The sequence below is a fragment of the Schistocerca serialis genome, chromosome 2 (assembly GCF_023864345.2).
Source record: "Schistocerca serialis cubense isolate TAMUIC-IGC-003099 chromosome 2, iqSchSeri2.2, whole genome shotgun sequence".
Lineage (NCBI taxonomy): Eukaryota > Metazoa > Arthropoda > Insecta > Orthoptera > Acrididae > Schistocerca > Schistocerca serialis.
In genome coordinates this window covers 958,796,352-958,809,465 of record NC_064639.1, presented here as the reverse complement: position 1 = coordinate 958,809,465, position 13,114 = coordinate 958,796,352, and the positions used below count along the sequence as shown (strand labels likewise).

Genomic DNA, 13,114 nt, shown 5'->3' with positions numbered 1-13,114 from the left:
CCAGTGGTCCAAGAGAGAAATGTTTATCTCTTTTCAATACTCCCAAGCATAACATCTCTCTTGAAAGGGCATCGGAATCGATCTCAAGGGAACTGCTAACAGTGTCAAATTATTAGGCAGGCTATGTATATCACAAACGGCAGCCAATGCCACATGTATTCCCTGTATAGTTACTCCCCCCCCCCCCTCCCCCCCCCGCCCCAAAAAAAAAAAAAAACAGAGAGTACGAGACTCATGCGTTGTCCGGTCAGAAAAAAGCCTATAAAACGAATGTAGCGTTACCTTGAAGCACCAAAATACGACAAATTGCATCACGCAGTCTCTCATTTTCTTTCTGAAAACGTATGGAAATGGAAAAAAGAACACATTGACACCGGTGTGTCAGACCCACCATACTTGCTCCGGACACTGCGAGAGGGCTGTACAAGCAATGATCACACGCACGGCACAGCGGACACACCAGGAACCGCGGTGTTGGCCGTCGAATGGCGCTAACTGCGCAGCATTTGTGCACCGCCGCCGTCAGTGTCAGCCAGTTTGCCGTGGCATACGGAGCTCCATCGCAGTCTTTAACACTGGTAGCATGCCGCGACAGCGTGGACGTGAACCGTATGTGCAGTTGACGGACTTTGAGCGAGGGCGTATAGTGGGCATGCGGGAGGCCGGGTGGACGTACCGCCGAATTGCTCAACACATGGGGCGTGAGGTCTCCACAGTACATCGATGTTGTCGCCAGTGGTCGGCGGAAGGTGCACGTGCCCGTCGACCTGGGACCGGACCGCAGCGACGCACAGATGCACGCCAAGACCGTAGGATCCTACGCAGTGCCGTAGGGGACCGCACCGCCACTTCCCAGCAAATTAGGGACACTGTTGCTCCTGGGGTATCGGCGAGGACCATTCGCAACCGTATCCAAGAAGCTGGGCTACGGTCCCGCACACCGTTAGGCCGTCTTCCGCTCACGCCCCAACATCGTGCAGCCCGCCTCCAGTGGTGTAGCGACAGACGTGAATGGAGGGACGAATGGAGACGTGTCGTCTTCAGCGATGAGAGTCGCTTCTGCCTTGGTGCCAATGATGGTCGTATGCGTGTTTGGCGCCGTGCAGGTGAGCGCCACAATCAGGACTGCATACGACCGAGGCACACAGGGCCAACACCCGGCATCATGGTGTGGGGAGCGATCTCCTACACTGGCCGCACACCACTGGTGATCGTCGAGGGGACACTGAATAGTGCACGGTACATCCAAACCGTCATCGAACCCATCGTTCTACCATTCCTAGACCGGCAAGGGAACTTGCTGTTCCAACAGGACAATGCACGTCCGCATGTATCCCGTGCCACCCAACGTGCTCTAGAAGGTGTAAGTCAACTACCCTGGCCAGCAAGATCTCCGGATCTGTCCCCCATTGAGCATGTTTGCGACTGGATAAAGCGTCGTCGCACGCGGTCTGCACGTCCAGCACGAACGCTGGTCCAACTGAGGCGCCAGGTGGAAATGGCATGGCAAGCCGTTCCACAGGACTACATCCAGCATCTCTACGATCGTCTCCATGGGAGAATAGCAGCCTGCATTGCTGCGAAAGGTGGATATACACTGTACTAGTGCCGACATTGTGCATGCTCTGTTGCCTGTGTCTATGTGCCTGTGGTTCTGTCAGTGTGATCATGTGATGTATCTGACCCCAGGAATGTGTCAATAAAGTTTCCCCTTCCTGGGACAATGAATTCACGGTGTTCTTATTTCAATTTCCAGGAGTGTATTTCAAAATAACAGAATATGGTAATGAAAATAGACGTATTTTGTTTCTTCTTAGAGCTCAATATTGTATAACTTTTTACATGACGTCACATGTGTAGGTGGTGTTGGCATATGAACCCCTATCGCCCTGAATGCAGGCCAGTATGCAAAACAGTGAACGGCAAGTTGCACACGAATTCATAAATGTTTATGTTTTGGGGGTATTTTCAGTTTGGCCATTTTCCTACGACCAAGGGATACTTGATTCCTGTAACAAAGATAGTTTCTCCTCATAACTTTATTAAACAGTTTATTTTGAAGTTCAAAGCATTTACAGTCGATTTCAAATATATATAGTCTCGTCAAATACTACTGACTTCCTCTTGCTGTGGACGGATATTTTAAACGTAGATCCAACACTTAGAGTGATTTTCATATGACGTACACATGCTGCAACAGTCTGCCAATGCAGAAGTAGCTTTTGGATTTCCTGACTGTAGAAATCACGTGGCTTTGATTCGAAGAACTCGTCATGTATGGAGCGCATTTTCATCTGGAAAGGAAGTTCTTTGAACATTGTTGAATAGGGAGCATAAAAGGTGAACACCTGAGGACGCAATATCAGGTGAATAAGGTGGGCACGAAATGACTTTCCGACCCAACTCCTGTATAGCATTTTTTGTATGTCTTGTAGAAAGCGGGCAGGCATTGTAGTGGAGCAACACCACTCCACAAAGTCTTCCTGGACGTCGTTCTTGGATTGCGTCTGCGAAATGTCTCAGTTGTTGATGAATGACGTTTTCACCTCAGGGAAGCAATTTGTAGTACACTACATCCACCAGATGCATAACGTTATTTTTCTTCGATGCTCCAGGTCTTTGTATGGGCAGTTTCTCCTTTGTTTGGGCTCAACTGTTCGTTACTCTTCCTTATGTTAGCATAAAGGCACAATTTCTCGTCACCAGTAACGGTACAGGATAGGAATAGTCGGTGTTCTTCGTGAGTCAATTAATGACGAGCAAGCAGAGAAGCACATATGGCGACATGCTGATTTTTGTGATTTTGGCTTATAGCACACCCACACACCCAATTTTTGAAACTTCCCCAATGGATGCTAATGTTGCAACATGGTAGAATGATCACAGTTCATCACATTTGCCAGTTCTACATTATACAGACATGAAAAATTGTGGATTAATGCATTTACCCATTTGTGCGTCACATTTAGAAAAAAATTGGGGAAATTTTTTGTGATGAATATTTGCTGTATATGTTGCTCATATGCCATATTCATTGCAAAAGTTCTTTTGAAGCTATTGGTTAATAAATAAAATAATGATTCCAAATGGCATCATTAGAAATTACATAATAATTACTCAAAAAGCATACATAACTATTGTAAACGTACCGTCTTTCTTTCCCTTGCCCTTGAGGAACTACGTAAAATTAGTTCCATAAGCAAGAATTCAGTATACACAGAATGAAACTAAACATAACAGTTATTGTTCACTCACAAATGCAGTAGGACAACTCACGACACTTTTCTGTTCTGCACTTCAAACAAACTGCGAGTCATGAAAGCAAACGCCACTGTGATCTGTTGCCAAGCTTGGAACTACATGAAGCGATGCCAAACGGCATCATTGAAGCATTGGGAAGCTCAAAAAAGCCAGAAATACTTATTGATGTCCTTTGGTATGGCAGACAAAGAAAGGGTTGAACTGTCTTCATGGAACCCCGAAGGTCTTCCTGAACCCGGAGAATCATAAATGTCAAGAAGATCCTACATCGTGGAAATGTTTCTGGCTGTATCCACTGCTTTTACTCCTCTGCTGAGCTCAATAAAAATATGTCCCAAATGCTCCGATTTCTCCACTGCCCACTCAGTTGCATAGCGTCCTCAGCACCACTCACTATCTCCAAACGACAAAGAATTCAAATAGCAACAGTGAACTACAAACAAAACATAACAATGGATAAATAGACACACAGCAACCGTAATACCAACATGCAAAACAAAAAGGCTAAGAACTTATGCACCAATGATACATAATTATGTATGTCTTTGGCTGGGTGTAAAAATAGCAAACTCAGTAACTCGTTCGAAATCTAAGAGGGTACCCGTGTCACATGCTGATCTAAGGAAAGTATCACCTATTATTCACGTACGTCAAACAGAGCTGGTCCCAATGTTGATACATGTGGTCAATAGAGTTTTTGAGCGTTTCTAATTAAAGACCCTCCTGTCAGAGATATTTAATAAATATACACTGAAGCGCCAAAGAAATTGGTATAGGCATGGGTATCAAATACAGAGATATGTAAACAGGCAAAATACGATGCTGCGGACGGCAACGCCTATTATAAGACGACAAATGTCTAGTGCAGTTGTTAGATCTGTCACTACTGCTACAATACCAGGTTATCAAGATTTAAGTGAATTTGAAAGTGGCGTTATAGTCGGTGCACGACGATGGGACACAGCATCTCCGAGGCAGCGATGAAGTAGGGATTTTCCCGAAATACCATTTCACTAGTGTGCCATGAATATCAGGAATTCAGGAAAACATCAAATCTCCGACATCGCTGTGGCCAAAAAAAGTTCCTGCAAGAACAGGACCAACGACGACTGAAGAGAATAGTTCAACGTGAAAGATGTGCAACCCTTTCGCAAATTCCTGCAGATTTCAATGCTGGGCCATGAACAAGTGTCAGCTTGCAAACCATTCAACGAATAATCATCGTTTCGGCTTTCGAAGTCCTGTTCGTGTAGCCTTGATGACTGCACGACACTAAGCTTTACGCTTCGTCTGAACCCGTCAGTACCGACATTAGACTGTTGATGACCGGCAACATGTTGCCTCGTCGGACGAGTCTCGTTTCGAATTGTATCGAGCGGATGGACGTGTACGGGTATGGAGACAATCTCATGAGTCCATGGACGCTGCATGTCGGCAGGGGACTATTCAAGATGGTGGGGGTTCTGTAATGTTGTGCGGCGTGTACAGTTGCAGTGATATGGGACCCTGATACGTCTAGATACGACACTGACAGGTGACACATACGTAGGCATCCTGTATGATTACCTGCATCCATTCATGTACATTTTGCGATCCGACGGACTTGGGCAATTCCAGCAGGACAATGCGACACCACACACGTCGAGAAATGTTGCAGAGTGGCACCAGGAACACTCTTCTGAATTTAAACACTGGCCACTAAACTCCACAGACATGAACATTATTGAGCACATCTGGGATGCCTTGCCGTGTGCTGTTCAGAATATATCTCCAACCCATCGTACTCTTACGGATTTATATACAGTCCTGCAAGATTCCTGTTGTCAGTTCCCTCCCGCACTACTTCAGACATTAGTCGAGTCCATGCCACGTCGTGTTGCGGCACCTTTACTTGCTCGCGAGGGTCCTACACGATATTAGTAAGGCGTACCAGTTTCTTTGGTTCTGCAGTGTAACTGTTTTAATTTTGACATGCCGATGCATCAGTCTTTTAGTACGTTACGTATCTGAAAATTCATGAGTAAGAGTACTCTTACTGCAATTTTACGAAATATGCAATAATGTGCCCCATTGAGGTCTGAAAATGGTAACACTGCTTACCGAAACCGGTTATCGAAAACAAAGGTTATTATTAGCGATCTTGGCAAAGACGTTTATCTTCTCTAATTTAGAGAAAGATTTTGATAAACTTGACTGGAATACTCTCATTGAAATTCAAAATGTAGCAAGGATAAAACACAGCTACAGTGATATGGGACCCGTGATACGTCTAGATACGTCGCTATCATCCTGTATGATTACCTGCATCCATTCATGTCCATTGTGCGTTCCGACGGACTTTGGAAATTCCAGTAAAACAATACAACGCCCCATACATGCAGAATTGGTACAGCGCTCCTCAGTTTAAACACTTCCGCTGGCCGCCAAACCCCCAGACACGAATATTATTAAGCATATCTGGGATGCCTTGCAATGTGCTGTTCAGAAGAGATCTCCAACCCCTCGTACTCTTACGGATTTATGGAGAGCCCTGCAGGATTCATGGTGTCAGTTCCCTCCAGCACTACTTCAGACATTAGTCGAGTCCATGCGACGTTGTGTTGCGGAACTTCCGCGTGTTCACTGGGACCCTACACGATATTAGGCAGGTGTAGCAGTTTCTGTGGCTCTTCAGCGTATGACAGTGTGAGCTTAAAATCGGTTACTAAATTGGGACCAGATCCCCCCCAACCTATATGTTGCCTTTCGTAGGCTATGTTTCTAGAGGTTCAACCATCCAGATAGGAATCACAACTTTTCTCGTGGCGCATATCAACAAAACCATCCAACCTCCTCAGATGCACTCCACTGGACTAGCGCACTGAATAACCGACTGTGACGTGGTATCTGTGCAGGCGGCAGCAGCGGCGGCGAGGAGGCGGCGCCGACGGCGTCAGGGGCGGTGTTCAAGCGCGGCATGGTGTACCGCGGCATCTACTGCCCCTCGCTGACCAACAGCTTCCGCGAGTCGCACCTCGAGCTGGCGTACCAGCGCTACTCGCACCGGCAGCGCCAGCGCTCGCTCATCGTGGTCAACCTGGTGGACCTGCTGCTGAAGGCGGTGCTGGGCGGCGGCTGGGCCGTGCACACGGGCGCCGGCACCGTGCCGCAGGCGCAGAGCATCGCCTGGACCGCCTGCTCCGCCTCCGCCAACGTCGCCGTCTGCGCGCTCGGCTGGTGGCGCTGCTTCGCCAACAACTACCTGCACTGGGCCGCCATCTGCACCTGGCTGCTGCTCAACGCACAAGGTAGGAGACCAACCTGCAACCATCAACTGTGATCCACCATCCTCAGCTGTCTGCTGCTCATTCCACAAGGTTGGAATTCTAGCTGGTGAACTACTGCACCGGGCCACCATCTGCACCTGGCTGCTGCTCGATGTCCAAGATAGGAGACCAACCTACACTTCTCACCATTTACAGCTACCTGATGCTCAACATCCAAGGAAGGCGAGCTGCTCAGTGTGCAGTTGACCACCATATGTGGGCTATACAATCCGCTCATAGAGCTACCAGTCCTGGATCAATATCTCTACCTCACTGCTGATGAATCTCAAGGCAGGTGACCCAGCTACTTGGATGCATAGATCCTGAGAAATCAGTACCCTGAGCATCCACCTGTGGCCATAATAACGGCCTTGATACGCCTGGGCATTGAGTCAAACAGAGGTTGGATGGCGTCTACAGGTACAGCATCCCATGCAGTTTAAAAACGATACCACAGTTCATCAAGAGTAGTGACTGGCCTATTGTGACGAGCCCCTTGCTCGACCACCATTGAACAGACGTTTTCAATTGGTGAGAGATCTGAAGAATGTGCTGGCCAGGGCAGCAGTTGAACATTTTCTGTATCCAGAAAGGCCCGGACCTGCAACATGCGGTCGTGCTTTGTCCTATTGAAATGTAGGGTTTCGCAGGGATCGAATGAAGGGTAGAGCCACGGGTCGTAACACATCTGAAATGTAACGTCCACTGTTCAAAGTGCCGTCAATGGGAAGAAGAGGTGACCGAGACGTGTAACCAATGGCACCCCATACCATCACGCCGGGTGATACGCCAGTATGGCGATAACGAATACACGCTTCCAATGTGCGTTCAGCGCGTTGTCGCCAAACACGGATGCGACCATCATGATGCTGTAAACAGAACCTGGATTCATCCGAAAAAATGACGTTTTGCCATTCGTGCAACCAGGTTCGTCGTTGAGTACACCATCGCAGGCGCTCCTGTCTGTGATGCAGCGTCAAGGGTAACCACAGCCATGCTGCTGCAAACGTCGTCGAACTGTTCGTGCAGATGGTTGTTGTCTTGCAGACGTCCACATCTGTTGACTCAGGGATCGAGACGTGGCTGCACGATCCGTTACAGCCATGCGGATAAGATATCTGTCATCTCGACTGCTAGTGATACGAGGCCGTTGGGATCCAGCACGGCGTTCCGTATTACTCTCCTGAACCCATATTCTGCTAACAGTCATTGGACCTCGACCGTTTCGAGCAGCAATGTTGCGATACGATAAACCGCAATCGCGATAGGCTACAATCGGACCTTTATCAAAGTCGGAAACGTGATGGTACGCATTTCTCCTCCTTACACGAGGCTTCATAATAACGTTTCACCAGGCAACGCCGGTTAATTGCTGTTTGTGTATGAGAAATCGTTTGGAAACTTTCCTCATGTCAGCATGTTGTAGGTGTCGCCACCGGCGCCAACCTTGGGTGAATGCTCTGAAAAGCTAATCATTTGAATATCACAGCATCTTCTTCCTGTTGGTTAAATTTCGCGTCTGTAGCACGTCATCTTCGTGGTGTAGCAATTTTAATGGCCAATAGTGTATGTCAGTTAACTATGAGGGCTATTCGGAATGTAAGGTCCGATTGAGCGCGAAATGGGAACCGCATTCAAAATGATGTGTATGTTTGGACAGATGTGTTGAACAGTAGTATGCCATTCGATCGCTTCGCATCGCTCTCTATAGTTCTGAGCTCTCAGTGAGCATGTAACGATGCTCAGATAAATAATGTCTCACGCCATGTATGAGGGCATGGTGAGAGATTCACCTGATGTCATGCAACCCACATAACATAACTGTCACCCATTTCCTTCTTCTTGACAATTCTCTGCCACACTCTGCAGGGGCAATGAACATGTCCCAGTAACGTTTTCAATGCAAACCTGCGGCGTTTTCGATGTTTGATCCCCCACATTACAGCCCATAATTGGCTCATCCTGACTTTCATCTCTGCTCTCATGAACTGCAGGCAATAACGACAACATTTTGTCACAGGCAACGAGCTGCACACCATCTTAGAGAAATGGCAGTAAGCACAAGCGGCTACATCCTATGACGAGGATATTGGAAAGTTGGTACAACGCTACAACAATAAGTCGGAGCCGTGACTGTGTAGAGAAGTAGCTGGAAGGTGTAACTAACTGTTGCAAATAAAACATTTTTTATTTTGACAGTGGTTTTCATTTCGCGACCGATCGGACCTTACTTTCCGAACAGCCCTCGTACAAACAGGTCTGTAGGCTGCTACTTAATGTTGTAGCAGCTACTTTTCAACTACCTACAATGGACCATCACATGTAACCGCCTGTTGCTCAGTACACAAGGTAGGCGCCATCTAAAATCACTAGTACTCCCGTTCTTGCTTAGTGCGAAAGTGGGATCTGAGACATTGTACATCTGGACTTGATAAGTATCGGCAGTTGGTTGGGAAGGCTTGTGACATTCTTGAGGAATGTGTGATGAAGTCAAAGTGCGCAGACACGAAGGTGCAGATAACATCTGTGCACCTAAGAGGTTGTTTACAGATACCATCGAAGTGTACAGGAAGCAGACATTGATAAAGTTCCTTATAAAAGGATTAGAGACTTACAGACGATGAACGTCTCGTTTAAAGACTGTCAGCTGACTCTAAATGTAAATAAGGTGTAAGAGTAATTACACAAAAGACTAGTAGTTTATATAATTTACAAACAGTCGCTGGAATATTTCAAAATCTTCAAGTATATAAAATTTCTTTCTTGAGCGGTATAAGACAGAGCGATACCATAAATTTACCCATTGGTGACAGTTGCTAGATACAGATCTATTGGAACACAACGCAATCCACATAAATAAGACACACAAAATCCTTTTCAAGCTAATCTTGAGTAATACTCGTTGGTCAGCAATCCTTGCAAGCGTGATTAAGGGTCGATACATGTAAGGCTGAAAAATAATTCCACCATTAGGTACACGTTCGTTTATGTCAGGCATCACAGAAATGCTTAACAATCTGCAGTGTGAGATGGTATATGGAGTAGTGTCCAAAATGGGTAATATAAAAATAAAACTAAGTTTTTCAATATCTATCTCAATGACCACGAAGATAAAGCTGTAGCAATTTGGACACATACACTGTCTTTCATCCCGAATACTACCAGTGAATCGAATAGAAAAGTACACTATGTAATTATCGCCACATATCGTATAGTGACTTGTCAAGTACAGATGTAAAGGTAAATGTGGATGGCTTAGGTAGGCAGTACCTAAATGCACAGAGCGCTCTATCTGCACCTGGGCGCTGCTTAATATTCAAGGTAGGAAAATGAGCTACTCTACAGTTACTTCTCTCGAGCCATTATCTGCATCTGGCTGCGATCATTCTGCAAGGTAGGTACCCAGCTACTCAACAGCCATTCTACCTGCAGAGACCCGTCATATCTTTCTGACTACGCTTTAGAGCACAAAGTGGACTGGCGCAAGTGTGTCAGCAATGTGAATTCAGTTCAAATGTCTTACTTCATTAATGTTACCAACCAGTTATTTACCACTGATCATTTGTTTCAACCAGATTAGTATGTACTCCATATCCTTAATGTAACTAACTATTAATCATATTCATTTACATTGTTGTACCAAAAATATAAAAGAAACAGTATACCAACTCACTGAAAATTAGCTTTATTTCTTCACATAATTGTGGAAATAAAATCATCAATAATTAACTATTGGTTAATATAATTAATTCACAGCTCATTTTGTGAACTGTCTGGTGAGTACTACTCATTCCAGTATGGAAAAAATTACTTTTACCTTTCTAATGAACTGTCTCAGAAGAATAATTACTAATGGTTTACACCATTAATTATTATAGATTCCAGAAATAGTTGCAGGTTTCTCCAAATCGTTATGGTTAAAACGAAACATACAATGTTACCTATTACCTTGCGATTAAAAAGCCATCAGAAAATTAAAATCTTCCCTCTGACCTTTTACCTCACTTAAACTTGAATTTTGCACAGTTTCATACCATGACATTATTGCTGCATCTTCTTCTAGATATTATCTATCAACGAAAGGAAAAGGAAGCTCCTCATTGTCCAGGAAATGAAAACTAATCATTATTTTCATGATGGCAGCGACAACAGCAACCGTTACCAGATTGTCTCGAGTAAAAAACAGCCCACAGTCGCCCTAAATTATATTTATTTTAAACCTTGACCATGGTTACAGCTGTAATAATACAGCCTTCTTCAGAAGTCATACATACTAATAAATGAAAAATATATAACAGAGGTAGTGGCGAAGGACACTTTACTCAAAAGATGAAGCATTTCGGTACAATCGAAGTAGAGCCAGTGAGCATTTACATAAACGAGTATTATTTAAAGCAACAAAATCTATTTAGCATCTTTCTACATAGAGAAACTGATAATCACAATTTCAAATGTCAGTTTCGAAGGAATAATGACACCTTCTCTGATAGAAGGTTTATGATCATCAAAGTTTACCAAAAATTGGGCGATTAATTCATATCTCGCAGACAGTGCCCTAATAAAACTAGCGTAGAAAGCGCGGTTCATTTATGTAGATAATAACATCAATAAAAGTATAACTTCTCATTACGGGATTTCTGGAAGCATAGTCAAACAACGCTGTGATATCGAGCGTGAAACAGAAACTTAAGCGTTAAAGATCGTCCTCTGCGAGCTAGACACTGTAGATATCTTTGTATCATTTAAGAACTGTAGCTGTTAATATTTTCACACAAATATATTAATCCAACAGTCTGTAGCGTCCATAATGGAGAATAGTTTTGTCACATTCCACGAGAAATATCAAAAAATAAATAAATAATCAGCCTTTCTCTCAGGCGTTTTCTTTGCTGTTTGAAAAATGTCATGGACAATTGAACACTGTTAGGAAAGAATGTTTACTAAGTATTTTTACAGGACCATCACTTTTCAAGTTTCTGCAGCCCCATCTTGTATAAATGGAAGAAGAGGAGTGAGACTGGTCGATGACTTACAGAAAGCAGCCGTAGATTTATGGAAGAATGTTTTTCGTTAGGTGTGTGAAGTGTCCACGTCTCTTGTAGAAATACCAATAGAAATCATTTTGATATAGTGGTTCCTTTAGTAAGCACCAGCGGCTGGATAGCTTATTTTGTTACGTGTGTAGGAGCCTGAAGGCGGTGTTTAATGAGGCACCTAAACAGATAGTGTAATAAAGTTATTCCATAAATTTGTAGCTGTTGGATTACTGTTTTCCACAAGTCGTCATCTTTCAGGTAATAATAGCTACTTTTCTTTTTTAAAGAAGAATTCGATCTTGAGAAGCCCAGTGATATAAATCTCAACCTCATCTTCGTTTTTTCTCTACCATATTTGTAAACGACTTCCTAGTTTTCATTCTTGCTGCGGCCTTGCGACGACTGTCGTTTGTAAAGCTACTAGGAGACTGATGGGAAGGTCAAATGAAACAGATAGAAAATTTGTAAAACAGAAATATTTTATCACTTTGTCCTGCCTTTAATTAGGAACTATGTTCCACTGATGTTATAATTTTACCAGGTCAACCATCAGCATGTCTGTTAAATAGTGTAGTAAACACAGTACATCCTTACTTATCTCGCTGGGGAAACAGCTGAATGATTTCACGAAATTTGTAAATGTTGAGTTCGATGTATTATGGAGAGGTGCTGTTTTATTTGCTCTTTGGTAATAAAATGCACTGTCAGACGTCTCTTTTGGAAGGTTATTGGTAAATGATGTAAAATAGCAAATGACAGATTGAAATATGCAATAACAATACCCTATAAAAATGGATATAGGCGAGTAACATCTAAACATTCCTTTGTTTCCAAGACTTCTTCAAAAACTTGTGAAAATTACCTTCGTTACAATTTTTTCTCGTAACGTATAAATTGCTTCTACCTGGGTTCTTTAAACAATTTGCCACAGAGAAAGTCGTATCCGACGTCAAAAATTAAGTCGTGGGGGTGCGAAATGAGAAAATGAATTCTCCTGGTCTACTCTGTAACCTTTCCTATACGTTTAGTTGTGCGCCTGAAAGATATCTTTCATGGTGCTGTATTTTACGCCTTACGTTGTGTTTTACGTTTTATTTATCGAAAGCAGGGCCAGTCGTGACGAGAGAGAGGACACTCAAGGGTTGGCTTCTTGTCCGCAAATGGAGGTGACTGTTACAGGGGAGGGAGGGAAGTGACGGAAGTGGGGGTGAACTCAGAGCTAGCGACTTTTTAACGCCGCCAGACACGCGAGGCCGCGCTGACCTCTGTTCCTTGACTTCAACCTTCCCCCGGCCAAGGTGAAGGTACTCTGGTTTTAGTCGCATGTCTGCCGTCATTATCACAGTGGTATGACGGCCCTTTTTGAGCCTTGGCTTCTGTCTAGGAATATTCCATTCCTTTCTTTTTAGTGTTTAACTTCGATTATGAATTCCAAATTTCCTGAAATCATGAAACTTACAACTACCATAGCTTTGGTCCTTCATCCCTCCTGGTTCCTTCAGGTAATACGTT

The 13,114-nt window shown here is 44.2% G+C and overlaps 1 protein-coding gene across 1 annotated transcript in view; it reads left to right on the top strand.

Moving 5' to 3' along the window:
* Positions 1–13,114, top strand: part of LOC126458343 (adenylyl cyclase 78C-like) — a 788,789-nt gene that overhangs the window by 303,703 nt on the left and 471,972 nt on the right. Inside the window, exon 3 of the mRNA XM_050095308.1 lies at positions 6,156–6,548. Within this exon, the coding sequence (XP_049951265.1) occupies positions 6,218–6,548 (331 nt within the window). The 5' untranslated portion in view covers positions 6,156–6,217. The remainder of the gene's footprint in view (positions 1–6,155; positions 6,549–13,114) is intronic.